Source organism: Colias croceus, chromosome 14 (genome assembly GCF_905220415.1).
Source record: "Colias croceus chromosome 14, ilColCroc2.1".
NCBI classification, from domain to species: domain Eukaryota; kingdom Metazoa; phylum Arthropoda; class Insecta; order Lepidoptera; family Pieridae; genus Colias; species Colias croceus.
In genome coordinates this window covers 2617723-2629717 of record NC_059550.1, presented here as the reverse complement: position 1 = coordinate 2629717, position 11995 = coordinate 2617723, and the positions used below count along the sequence as shown (strand labels likewise).

Genomic DNA, 11995 nt, shown 5'->3' with positions numbered 1-11995 from the left:
ATCAGTATTCAGTATAATACCGGTATCGGGCGCGTTCACACGCGTGGTAAAAGGAGACAACCTTGATCAAGTGTATAGAACTTTTGTTATTGTTTATGTTTTGTTTTTATTACAGTTAGGTATAAAGGTATAGGATGCTCTATGGATTTTATAGGATAGTGCCACGATAGTGCAATGTGGATTCTAGTATGAACATTTTTAGGCAAGTTAATGTGTGTCTGTCTATGCGTTATAAGTAGTTAATCGGAATCAAGTCGATTAATTTTTAATAGTCACGATTGACCGTTAAACTGTCTTGTAACTTGTTGTTGTTGAAATTTTCCGGTGTATTGTCAATTTTTTGGGTACTTAAAGCAATGTCCACAAAAATAAATTTGTTCTTAGTTGTACTTTTACGTGAGTCAATTGAAATCGTCTAGAGAATTTTAAGATGAAGGAAGAGGAAGGCCTGTTTAAGTACCTATTATTTTATGAAAAAGTCCATGTTTGGATTATTTTTTTGCTGAAAATATGTTCATAATTAAAGCTTTTATAATGACAATTAAACAAGATAAACATTGACCAGCAAATATAAAGTGATAATCCTTGAAATCCAAAAATAGCTTTAATGTTATTTCACAAGCTGTATTGTGATGAAGCTTAGTGTTTACATTATGTATCATTATTTGCGAATATCCAAGGCCACCTTTGTTAATAGGACGTAAACAACAGCTTGTTATATTATTAAATAACAAAAGCCGGTTAAGAGCGAGTCAGATCCACACACCTAGAGTCCAGTTGCACAGAATAAATAGGCAAATAGAGTACTTATAGATATTATAGTAGAAACTATTCTTACAGTAGATAATATAGTAGACTATAGAGTATTCTTAATTTTAACAAAATTTCAATCTAAAATTATCTATTGATATACCTAGCTTAAAAACTGATGAAGTAACGGAAACTTAAAACCACCATGTCATAAACGTAATAACAATTTTAATTTTATGAACAAGATTTACGTCATTTTCACGTTTTGTGGTATTAAATGAGATAAGCCTATAAATATTTAATATTATTCAGAAACCATGTGTATCCGCCTGTTTATACTCAAGTAACGTTTTTAAAGAAAATATGTTTATGGTAATTTTATTCGTAAAATGGGCATCGATCTTCAATTTTTGCGGCTTTGGAGTGTACGATAAAATCATGGTAAATAGAAAACAGATAAAAAAATTATAAATATAATAGTTTGATTTTGTTCATTATAAAATAGATTAGAATATGAATCGTAGAAAGATAGATAGATAGCGTAGAATCTATGATAAGAAATTAATAGATATGCGATAGAAAAAAAAAGATTGACTGATTGTAATTGCGCTCGCTGAAACACCTTCGAAAACAGAAAAATATAGTCTACTATATAAAAATAAGTCGGGATTTCCTTCCTGACGCTATAACTCTAGAACGCACGAACCGATTTCCACGGATTTGCATTCGTTGGAAAGGTCTCTGGCTTCGTGAGGTTTGTAGCAAAGAAAATTCAGTAAACATTTCAACAGAAAAGCGGGAAAACCGGTAAAATCATGTTTCACATACAGCGCCTTATGTAACATTTCGTTTGGTGTTTAAACTGTGAAGGTGGTATATATAAACATAAGGTAGCGAAACGGAGTTCGCCGGGTTCGCTAGTTTCTTTATATTTTTCAAAATTATACAAATAAATAAGTGAAAAAAAGAAGCGACGTCAGTAATTAACCAGATTATGAATGTATTTTTACAGCAGTTATTCATCGCTCTTCAGCTAGACACATAGATAAATAATAATTACATAATGGCCTAGTCTTGAAGATTTACGATACTATATTAGTGTACATTTTATGGTCTTATTTTGTTATTGATAGGAAAAACATAAGTGCCTAAGTAACACATTTATCAATTAATTTATCACCTTATAGTTTGTTTTGAGCAGATAATATTCAGTAATAAACATATTCTCTTCAAATCAAGACGTGCGACATGGAGAAGGTTCTACGCACTGTACAAAGGACTTTAATTAAATACCATAAGAGTTCAAAATGCTCTGTCATGTATGTGAGGCAGAATAGTGTTTGGACTAATGATGGAATAATTAAATCACCTTTTAAGGCTATACAGGTACCTAATTGTACCTTGTATGAGTACGTGTGGCAGAATTTGGAAAGATGGCCCGAAAGGACATTGTCTGTAAGTATTTATTTTAATGTTCCAAAGAATTGACATATATATTTTAAACACATTAGAGACTTATCCGAATTAGCTTTAGACGATTCAATTGGTCGAGCCATGAGTTTCTCCATAGTCTATTAAATTTTTAAGGACATCAAATATACATAACTGAATTTTATTAAGAAATGTACCTTGTTATGAAAAAAAGACGTTAGTTATAGATAATATTATATCAACTGAACTTCGTACCGACGCGGACACATAAATTTTCTTAAATTTTCATTTTAATCTTTTCAATTTTTGGTAGATATACTTACAAGAAAAGAAGCTTGCAAGAAATATTTCCAAATTTGATCAGATCAGATCAGACTCTCCAATTTTTATGTGAGCATGACTCTACTCTAAGACTCTACTAGTGCAATTTAATTTAAATGAAAAAAATAATAGAGTCTTTTACTAGAAGAAACATAATATTATTATGATTCATAACATAGCCTTCCTTTGTTTTGGACAAGTTTTTCCGTTATGAATATTCTCAATGACCTTGTATATTCACGATCCAATTATGTTTTGATAGTACAATTTTATTTAAATAATTATATTATGTATTGAATAAAAATCTACTGCGAGGTACAATGCTACCTGTAAAAAAAGGTAACTAATATAAAATGTAATTTCGGTGACTTCCTTTGTAAACCAAAATAAACTTCTCGACAACAGATGCAGAGGTAGGAAAACTTATAGGTATCTATCTAAGATTTTAAATGGGCATATTTAATATTCCTCATCCTTGTAGAAAATAATTGTTAGGTACACTATTACAGTAACGTATTATTTTGGTATCTTAAAAAATTGTAAAGTTACAATAAAGATGATAGAACAACGTCTATAAAGATTTAAGAGTGATTTTAGATTACCTATCAGTGGAAATCGAGCCAAGTCTCATGATGATTCGTGTCTAACGTCTTTATACTTTCCGATAAAAATATTAATTTATTGTATGTTAGAATATCAGGAACAATTGAATTAAATTTAATACTAAACAAACAGCATATAGAGTAAAATGTAATTAATGCTGCTTCGTTGTACAAATCGGCTGATAGTTTAAAAAATTATTTACTCAACTCGCTTTTTCTTTAATTCATTACAGAAACTTACGCATAGGTTGATAAAAATAAAATTAAAGATTTTTTTTTAAATTACAGGCTAAAGCAGAGATAATTTTATTTGCACAGTTTTTATACATCTAATATCTAATATCTGTCTGGATGTAATGCTGTCCTTTAAGTGACATTGCACTTGTTTAATTTAGTTGCAAGAAATTGAATTGATTATACCAACATTATTTCATCTTTATCTTTATCATCTTAAAGAAAAAATACCGTGTAAAATTACTTAAAATTCTGCTTCAGGAATTCTGCGCCTTGTGTGACCAATATGGCATAAGTGTGAAAATGTGGCAATAAGACTTTATTACTAAATTCATTTTTTAAACCACAATATTGTCTAATTATTACCATTTAAAATGTAAATATTTATAATATATCAGTTTTATACGTCAATGCTTAATGAGCTTTATAATTAAAACAAAACAAAAAATTAAAAGTCGCAATTAATGATCGAAGTTAACGAGTTTTTAATGAGAATCGAATATTTTGACACACATAAGAGTCACGTATGTTTTGAGGAAAATAATTCATCTTCTTTTCGACAAACTACTATTTCTATTTGCCACATAAATACATATGAGGAATTATAATTTATAACTAGCCATGCATTCCAACCGACAGCACTCAATTATTGTAGGAACCTTTTATCTTCATATTATATATAAATCTCGTGTCACAATGTTTGTCCTCAATGGACTCCTAAACCACTTAACCGATTATAATAAAATTCACACACCATGTGCAGTTCGAACCAACTTGAGAGATAGGGTAGTTTAAATCTCAAATCGTTTAAGAGAAAGCGGGCGAAGCCGCGGGCAGTAAGCTAGTTTATTTATATTATTATGTTTCTCCCCATAATTCACGAGAAAATCCTGTCCTTTTGGAAAGCTTACGTGGGGACATAGGTCCAATACGCGGAGGCTCTTTAGAGAATTTTAATATGTTGTAATTATTATTTTGGTTACTTCATTGTGGTTATTATCTATAAATGGAAAAGTTATATTTATGATATTTGTGTAATAAGAAAGACAGATTAGATAAAGTAGACAATAATAAAAATATTTATGCTATCTAAAAATATCATTAAAATGTGATATTTTATAAAGATCTCGCTTAATCTTGGTTAGATTACGAAATAAAATTAACAGGTTTGCACGCAATTCTAGCACTGCAAACTACTTACTTATAAAGGGAATCTAAATATTGACATGGATTCCTGACCATACATACCATTATGGAAAACACAGATTATTTTATTTCACCTGTGTCGTATCCTCAGACCAAATCATATATTTAATTGACTATCTACTTGTAGTTCTAGTAGACAGGACGACTTCACAATTAGTATTATCGATAGCCTAGAAGACAATGCCTTTTGTTACAGAGCTGCCTTTTACAACGATGATCATGAATATGAATGCCGTAATTACAGACAGAGCAATAAATTATAATGTAAAAGTGATACTGAAAAATAAGTAATTCAAACCGTAATTTGTAAGGCCAGAGATACACCAATTTAATCTAAAATGCTAATTCCAGGTATGTGCCATCACAGGCCGAGGATACACCTACGAACAAGCATTCAAACTGTCCAACGCCTTTGCTGCAAATATAAGAAAAAAGTTGAAAATCAGAGATGGAGATACCGTTGCGATTATGTTACCTAACGTGCCAGACTACCCCCTTGTATCTCTGGGCATATTACAGGCTGGAGGTGTTATCACTACCATAAATCCGATTTATACTGCAAGTAAGTATATACCTATGACCTTTAAAATACAATTATCATAGCATTTTTTTTATAAAAACGACACGTTACTTCCTTATTGCCTTAATTATGACTAGAAGTTACAATTTATTTCGCAAAATTTATAATACTGTACTCGTTCGTTCGTTATTTTAGACAATAACGTATCATACACACTGTGGTAAAGGTCATTAAGACTACATTTCAAAGGTCGCTTTTAAAAATATTGCAAATAGAAGGTGTTAAAAAAGAAATCTTTTCCAGATGAAGTCCACCGTTTGCTCCAAATGTCCGAAACTAAAGCCATAGTAACATTACCAGAATTAGTAGGAGTAATAAAAAATGCATTTGCCCTGGCCAAAATAGAAATACCACTTATTGTTGTAAAGACGAATGGAGAATCCATTCCAGAAGGTACTATAGCATTTAATGACCTCAGCGAAGATGTTCATGTAGATACATCTTGTTTGAAAGAAGTAAGAAGGTCACCTAATGATATTTGCTTTCTGCCATATTCAAGTGGTACAACTGGATTACCGAAAGGCGTTGAATTGACCAGTAAGAACATAACAGCAAATTGCGAACAAATTAACGAGCCGAAAATTCAATTATACAATGAAACTACAGGTAAGATTTAATCTATAATATCTAAATAGAATTGTGTAACCCTTAATTATTAAAAATATTTGGCAAGTTGTGGAAATTGCATATTGTTTTTGTGAAAGGAAATTACATGTAATGTACATATTTCAAAATAGATAGAGGATATAATCTAACTCCAAAATTACTTTCGAATTTAATTAGGCTTCATATATTTTGACTATTAAGTAAGACAATTAAGATAACCTCACACATTTTAATTAAAATACGACCGTGTAAAAATGTTCTTGATGTGTACCTAATTAACAAGTAGTTTTGTTATTCAGTCTTCCGCATTATCTATTCCTATGAAATGCACAATATCTCAATAAATTGTTTAAATTCTGTTAAATAATGTAGAATTTTCAGACTAATTAATAAAGACACCTTGGGTATTATTAAAATTACTTTTACTCTCTTTAATTTCTTACGGCTGTGTATGTTCCGGTTCATCGTTAAGTATTAATGTTATAAAATAAATTTTCAGCTACACACCAAGACTCAGTAATGTCAGTGCTGCCATTCTTCCACATTTACGCAGCCACAGTGTTGATGTTTCACAAAATGTCGCATGGTATCAAATTGGTGACGTTGCCCAAAATGAACCCAGACCATTTTATGAACGCCTTGGAGAAATATAAAACTAATTTGGTGTTTGTTGCACCACCTCTAGGTATGTAATATAGCTAATTGACTTTTTAGCTTAGCTATGCACTTTTTTCATCCAAATAAGTTGTTTAAGATTTTGCATGAAAACAATTTTAGCAATTTGATTAGACTCTTCTTGCATCATCGATATTTTATGTTAAAATACAAATAAAATATAAATAATAAAACAATATTGCTTTAGCAATACTGCTTAAAGGCAGTGTTAATCACGTTTTAATACAGTATTATTTAATATGCATGAAGCATTCTCATTTTATCTGTCTGCTATTTTTTGCAACGGACATTTGCAAACAATGATGTGCGTGTTTTATTCACATAGAACTTCTAATAAGATTATATTATCATTTTTAAAAATATTTATGTTTAGCACGTATTAAATATTAATGCAATTTTTTTTATGTAGGTAATTGTGAGATAGGATTCGCACAGTTCGTGTCCTATAAATAGTAACGACTTTTCAATTTATATTATGTTTAAAAACTATTAATAGTAAATATTAAGCCAGAGGCTTATTATAAGAGTCATTTATTTTACAAGATATGATTTATTCAGTCATTTGATGTGTTTTCATCAATGACAACTATACATACTTATACAGACTAAGAAATTATTTAATCTTTTTAACACCCTTACCCTAAAATCTAAATTAATTTAATTTGATATTTAGTTTATAGCATTCAAATTCTTTATAAATGATAAATTTCTAAAGAATAGAAAAATTCGATCACGAAATCAATAGGCGAGAGACGCGGGTTCGAATCCCGCCTTGAATATTCTTTGAAACTCAAATGTTAATTATTATTTATTTATCGTTTTGGACCAAATTTTCAGTACTGCTCATGGCATCTCACCCTGCAGCCTCACCAAAAACATATCGTCACTTACAAATGGTGATAAACGGCGCGGCTCCAATGGCGCCGTCTGATGCTGAACGGTTTTTGAGTAAAGTTCAGGTAAATATAGTTATTGGAATATTAACGTTATTTAGAACGTAATAGAGTAGAAATTACATATATAAGATCGTAAACTAGGTACTTTAAAGTTAAGGTATGATTTTAATCAATTCATAAAAAAAATTTATGGGAAAGCCATAGAATAGAAATTGAAAATATAGATTCTATAAAACCCCTGCTATTTCTACGAATAGTATATTATTAACCGACTTAAAAAAAGGAGGAGGTTATCAATTCGGCCGGTATTTTTTTTTATGTATGTACACCGATTACTCCGAGGTTTCGGAACCGATTTACGTAATTCTTTTTTTTTGTTCGATGCGGGATGGTGTCGAATAATTGGTCCCATAAAAATTTTATTCGGATAGGCCCAGTAGTTTTTATTTTATGAGCATTTTTGTCTGTATTTGTAAATGTTGCAAGTGCAAGTTTGAAGTCGGTGGTTTTAAACGCAGTTATCACTTGTTATAATATTATGTTGTACGTACTTTAACGCAATAGTCGTAGTACTAAAAATTCATAAAATTATAGCTCGTTTTCTGGTTCTGTCTTCTTCTCGTTCGTTTAACAAAATATACCTAAACTGGACATGTTCTTAAAATTGTAAACCCGATATTTATTGACAAAATAACAGTTTCAGATTTTATAAACAAAATAATTGTAAGGTTTAATCGAGTTTATTATAATTCGAATAATATATAATATCATCAAATACTGTTTAGTATCTATCTAATTTTGGATCGTGCAAATGAACCATGTCAACAATAACATTATTGACGAACGTAACTATATTATGATCCTTTTAAAATTATGATAGCCGCTATGACTCAAGTAGGTATCTCTCAATGAGCGTAATTTGATTCATTAAAATGCAATAATGTGAATAAATTAGATGATATCGGGGAATTACATCCTACTGTTTTATCTAATAGGAAAATCTATACAACATGGAAATAGAATGAAGAACACGTTTCTTAAATAAATGTAACTAATATGTACCTACTAAGGTACTAACTATCGTTAAAATGCAATTTGATAATTCTTTGTTTCATTTTCTTTTCAATCACCAAGACCACTTGTAGAAGCGTTTAAAATCTCTATATTAAAAAAGCCGGTAAGAACAGCTGTAGTTGCGTAAAAATAAACACAAACTTAAAACAGACCATGATGAAACTGCAAAAAATCTATGTTCTAATAAAGAGCCATATTATTTCAAGACTTATATAATAATAATTTATTTGTATATATTATGTGATTAAATCTAGACTTAATAATTCCAGCGTAAAATCCGATTCAACCAAGGCTATGGTTTAACAGAAACGTCTCCTGTAGTGTGTGTAGCGCCTATAGACTCGGAGGACTATAGCGCTGTTGGTCCTCCCGTGCCTAGTACTCAAGTGAAGATAGTTGGTACTGATGGGAAGCCTTTGGGACCTGGTCAGGTAAATATTAAATCTGGTAATGGATAGATGTGTATTGAATTCGGAGTTAATGTAGGAATGATAAAAAGGCTTAAAATTTCTAACATGGCTTACAATTATACTAATAGATAGGTTTATAATTATTTATAAGGGTCCTCTGATTAATGACGTTAATATTTGTTGTAAATAGTATCACAATTCGTAATTTTTTTTTTGTGTGTGTAACTCACCTTTTCGAAGTCATCGCCATTGTATCTGTTCTTCCCAAGTTCAATAATAAATGTGTATTACCAAACATTACGTAATGATGTTGTTATCTAAAAGCAAATTGCTGACCTAGTAACTAATATATAAAACTGTATTAGTTATGCAACCGAACAATTCAAATATAAAAAAAAGACGGGTTGCACTCCGGGAGTGCCGGCCGAAGTGAAAACTTGAATATTAACGTTCAGCATGTTTGATATTTTGGAATGGTATCCGTCTTACGCATGGAATATAAGGACTAAAAAAAAATCCGTTTACGCTTTTTCGATCAGGCCACGTGTCCTGACGCCAGTTTAAGATTTTATACCCAACGCCGCGCCGCTAAAGAAGTTTTCACTTCAAAAATGTTATTAAAAGTATTATTTTTGCATCAGTGTATAAATTGAATCAGATTATTGACGATTTCATCTCATTGTAAAATTTGCTATCAACACAAAAGATCTTAGAACTAAAATATAACCAGAACTAAATAAATTCCAGACTGGTGAACTTCTAGTAAAAGGTCCACAAGTAATGAAAGGATATAGGAACAATCCTAAAGCCAATTCAGAAGCGTTTGCTGACGGTTGGTTCCTAACTGGAGATATGGCGGTCGCTGATGAAAATGGAGTTGTTAAAATTGTTGATCGGATTAAAGAACTTATAAAGGTAAGAATATTAAATGATTAGAGGCAGTTTTGTAAAATTGGAAAGGTTAAGGATTTAGTTAAAGTAGGGATAGCAAATAAAGTTATTTAATTTCATTTGAATGGTTGAAACTTGAAAGTACAAATAGCATTTTAAAGTATTAAATTGCTATTTATTGAATGAATGAATGAATGAATGAATGAATGAATGAATGAATGAATGAATGAAAAATTCTTTATTGTACACCATATAGGACAAATTAAAACACATAATAACTTAATTAACAATGTACAGAGGGCGGCCTTATCGCTGACAGCGATCTCTGCCAGGCAACCCAATCGACTAGGACACATGCTGAGTATGGTGGACAGTGGTGCATAATAAATTAAAAATTAAAGACTTTATTATAATAATTTGTACTTTTATATTTATTATATTTTTAATTTGTATTTTTATTCTATAGAATTATGGAATTAAAATATAGCATTAAATATGAATGTTCCAAGTATTATTATCACGTATAATTCGATAATTATTACTACACGTTATAATGAAACTTTCTAATTACTTCCTTAAATAATATTATTTTGTAGTAGAACAGTTGGGATACAACAACAATATTTCTACATATAACATTGTTAACGATTTTGAAATCAATAAAAATGAAATTTAAAGTGTACAATACATCATTTAGATGATATTGTAACTAATACTATTGAGGTATAGACATTTTAACATATTTTAAACGCGATTTATTTATGATATCATTAACCCGACGTTTCGAACATAGCGAGCGTGGTCACAAGGAGATTATAATGATTCACGATAATAGGTATGAATAAATCTCGTTTTAAATCCGTTAAAAAATCTATAATTTCTAACTTAATATTTCCCAGGTAAAAGGCTTCCAAGTACCACCGGCGGAATTAGAAGCACTTTTAAGAGGCCATCCTTCTGTCAAGGATGCTGCAGTAATCGGAGTTCCACATCCAACTAAAGGAGAGACTCCCAAAGCATTTGTAGTTATTAAAGATAACGCTAATAATGATGTTAAAGATATTTGTAATTTTGTTAACGAAAAAGTCGCGGCATTTAAACATATAGATGATGTTGTATTTGTTGATAGTATACCGAAATCTGCCGCGGGGAAGATACTTAAGAAGGATTTGAAAGCTAAGTATTGTTAGGTTTAAATTTTTGGGTAATGTTTGAGTTCTGGTTGAATTGGGAAAAGGGTTGTCATTATTATGTTGGTAAGTAATAAGTATAGACTATTTTGTTCATAATAGACAAACAGGCTGCTAAGAGAAGTGATCAAGTGCGTGTCTGAAAATGTGAATTTTAATTATTTGTTTTACAGCATTGAAATGCTTGAAAATATTTGAGAAATAACTAAAGCCAATAAATTATTGACTTTCGAATCTTGCCGATTTTTTTGTTCTTTAAAAGTATTCATATTATTTTCAAAATTGTTGTAAACTATTTGATTTTGTTTTATGGCAATACTTTCATTTAAAATTTTTGTTTTACTCGTCTAGTCTCTACCCCCAATCTTTGATGTAGATACCTTATTCAGATAATATTATTTCTGAGCCATGGGAGTAGGCTTTGTATAATATATCAAAAAAAAAAACGGCACTCCGCGGTAAAGCTATTGCATGCTATGCCTTCAAGCCTCACCTCCGCCCGGCGGAGTGGGGAGCGTGAGGTTTTTTCGTTACGGAATTTCTCGATTCCCCGCGCTCGCGCAAGGCCCGCGATAGAAGAGCTATGCAATAGCTTAAAAAAGGATACTTTCTGTTTAATTCCATGGTGATATAAAATAGACTTATAAGATTTTGAATCAAATGTAAACCTTATATTTAAGATAATTATTTGGAAATAAGAAAGTTACGGGGATGTTTTATTAAAATTGACTTACAACGTTGAGCGACAATTTTTATTACAAACGAAATGTTAAAAAGTTTCTTATTCACGTTTGCGAAATTATGATTTCAAATCTGTTATAAATTTAGGTAGGTATGTACTTCTTGGATACTGTGACCTGTTATGTAAAAAATACTTTTTAGTCAATATGGTATTTTGTTAAAACATTATATAACTTACTATGTACTTTATTTTGTAATCTAAGTTACTATGCTATACACATGCTATACAATAATGATTTGACAGATATGACTGATACAAATTTTATTATAAAAAATACATGTGGCACTCGAGGACTGCCGCGGTTCAGTGCCACAAACTTATCTGACCCCGTGGCAAAAACTGGAACTACGTGCCGCCATTTAGAAATGTCACATTTTCACTGACTTT

General features: G+C 30.6%; 1 protein-coding gene across 9 annotated transcripts; it reads left to right on the top strand.

The window, feature by feature from the left end:
• The first annotated feature begins 17 nt into the window (after positions 1–17).
• Positions 18–11352, top strand: LOC123697206 (4-coumarate--CoA ligase 1-like). Of its 9 annotated transcripts, none has more exons than XM_045643634.1 (9): positions 18–72; positions 1938–2205; positions 4896–5106; positions 5368–5730; positions 6230–6415; positions 7243–7364; positions 8645–8806; positions 9533–9700; positions 10576–11352. In XM_045643634.1, exons 2-9 carry the CDS (start codon positions 1999–2001, stop codon positions 10864–10866), a joined length of 1710 nt encoding a protein of 569 aa, XP_045499590.1. In that variant the 5' UTR covers positions 18–72; positions 1938–1998; the 3' UTR covers positions 10867–11352. The 9 variants fall into 9 exon arrangements, with proteins under 9 accessions (XP_045499590.1, XP_045499592.1, XP_045499594.1 ...); XM_045643636.1 differs by having other exon boundaries at positions 20–72; positions 1952–2205; XM_045643638.1 differs by having other exon boundaries at positions 26–127; positions 1990–2205.
• Positions 11353–11995: the final 643 nt, after the last annotated feature.

What these genes read in the sequence shown, in the direction of transcription:
- LOC123697206 (XM_045643630.1), top strand. Translation starts at nt 1,114, where the DNA reads ATGTTTATGGTAATTTTATTCGTAAAATGGGCATCGATCTTCAATTTT. An exon ending in GGCCCGAAAGGACATTGTCT is followed by an intron (nt 2,206 to 4,895) that starts GTAAGTATTTAT and finishes TGCTAATTCCAG; the next exon opens with GTATGTGCCATCACAGGCCG. An exon ending in GGATTAAAGAACTTATAAAG is followed by an intron (nt 9,701 to 10,575) that starts GTAAGAATATTA and finishes AATATTTCCCAG; the next exon opens with GTAAAAGGCTTCCAAGTACC.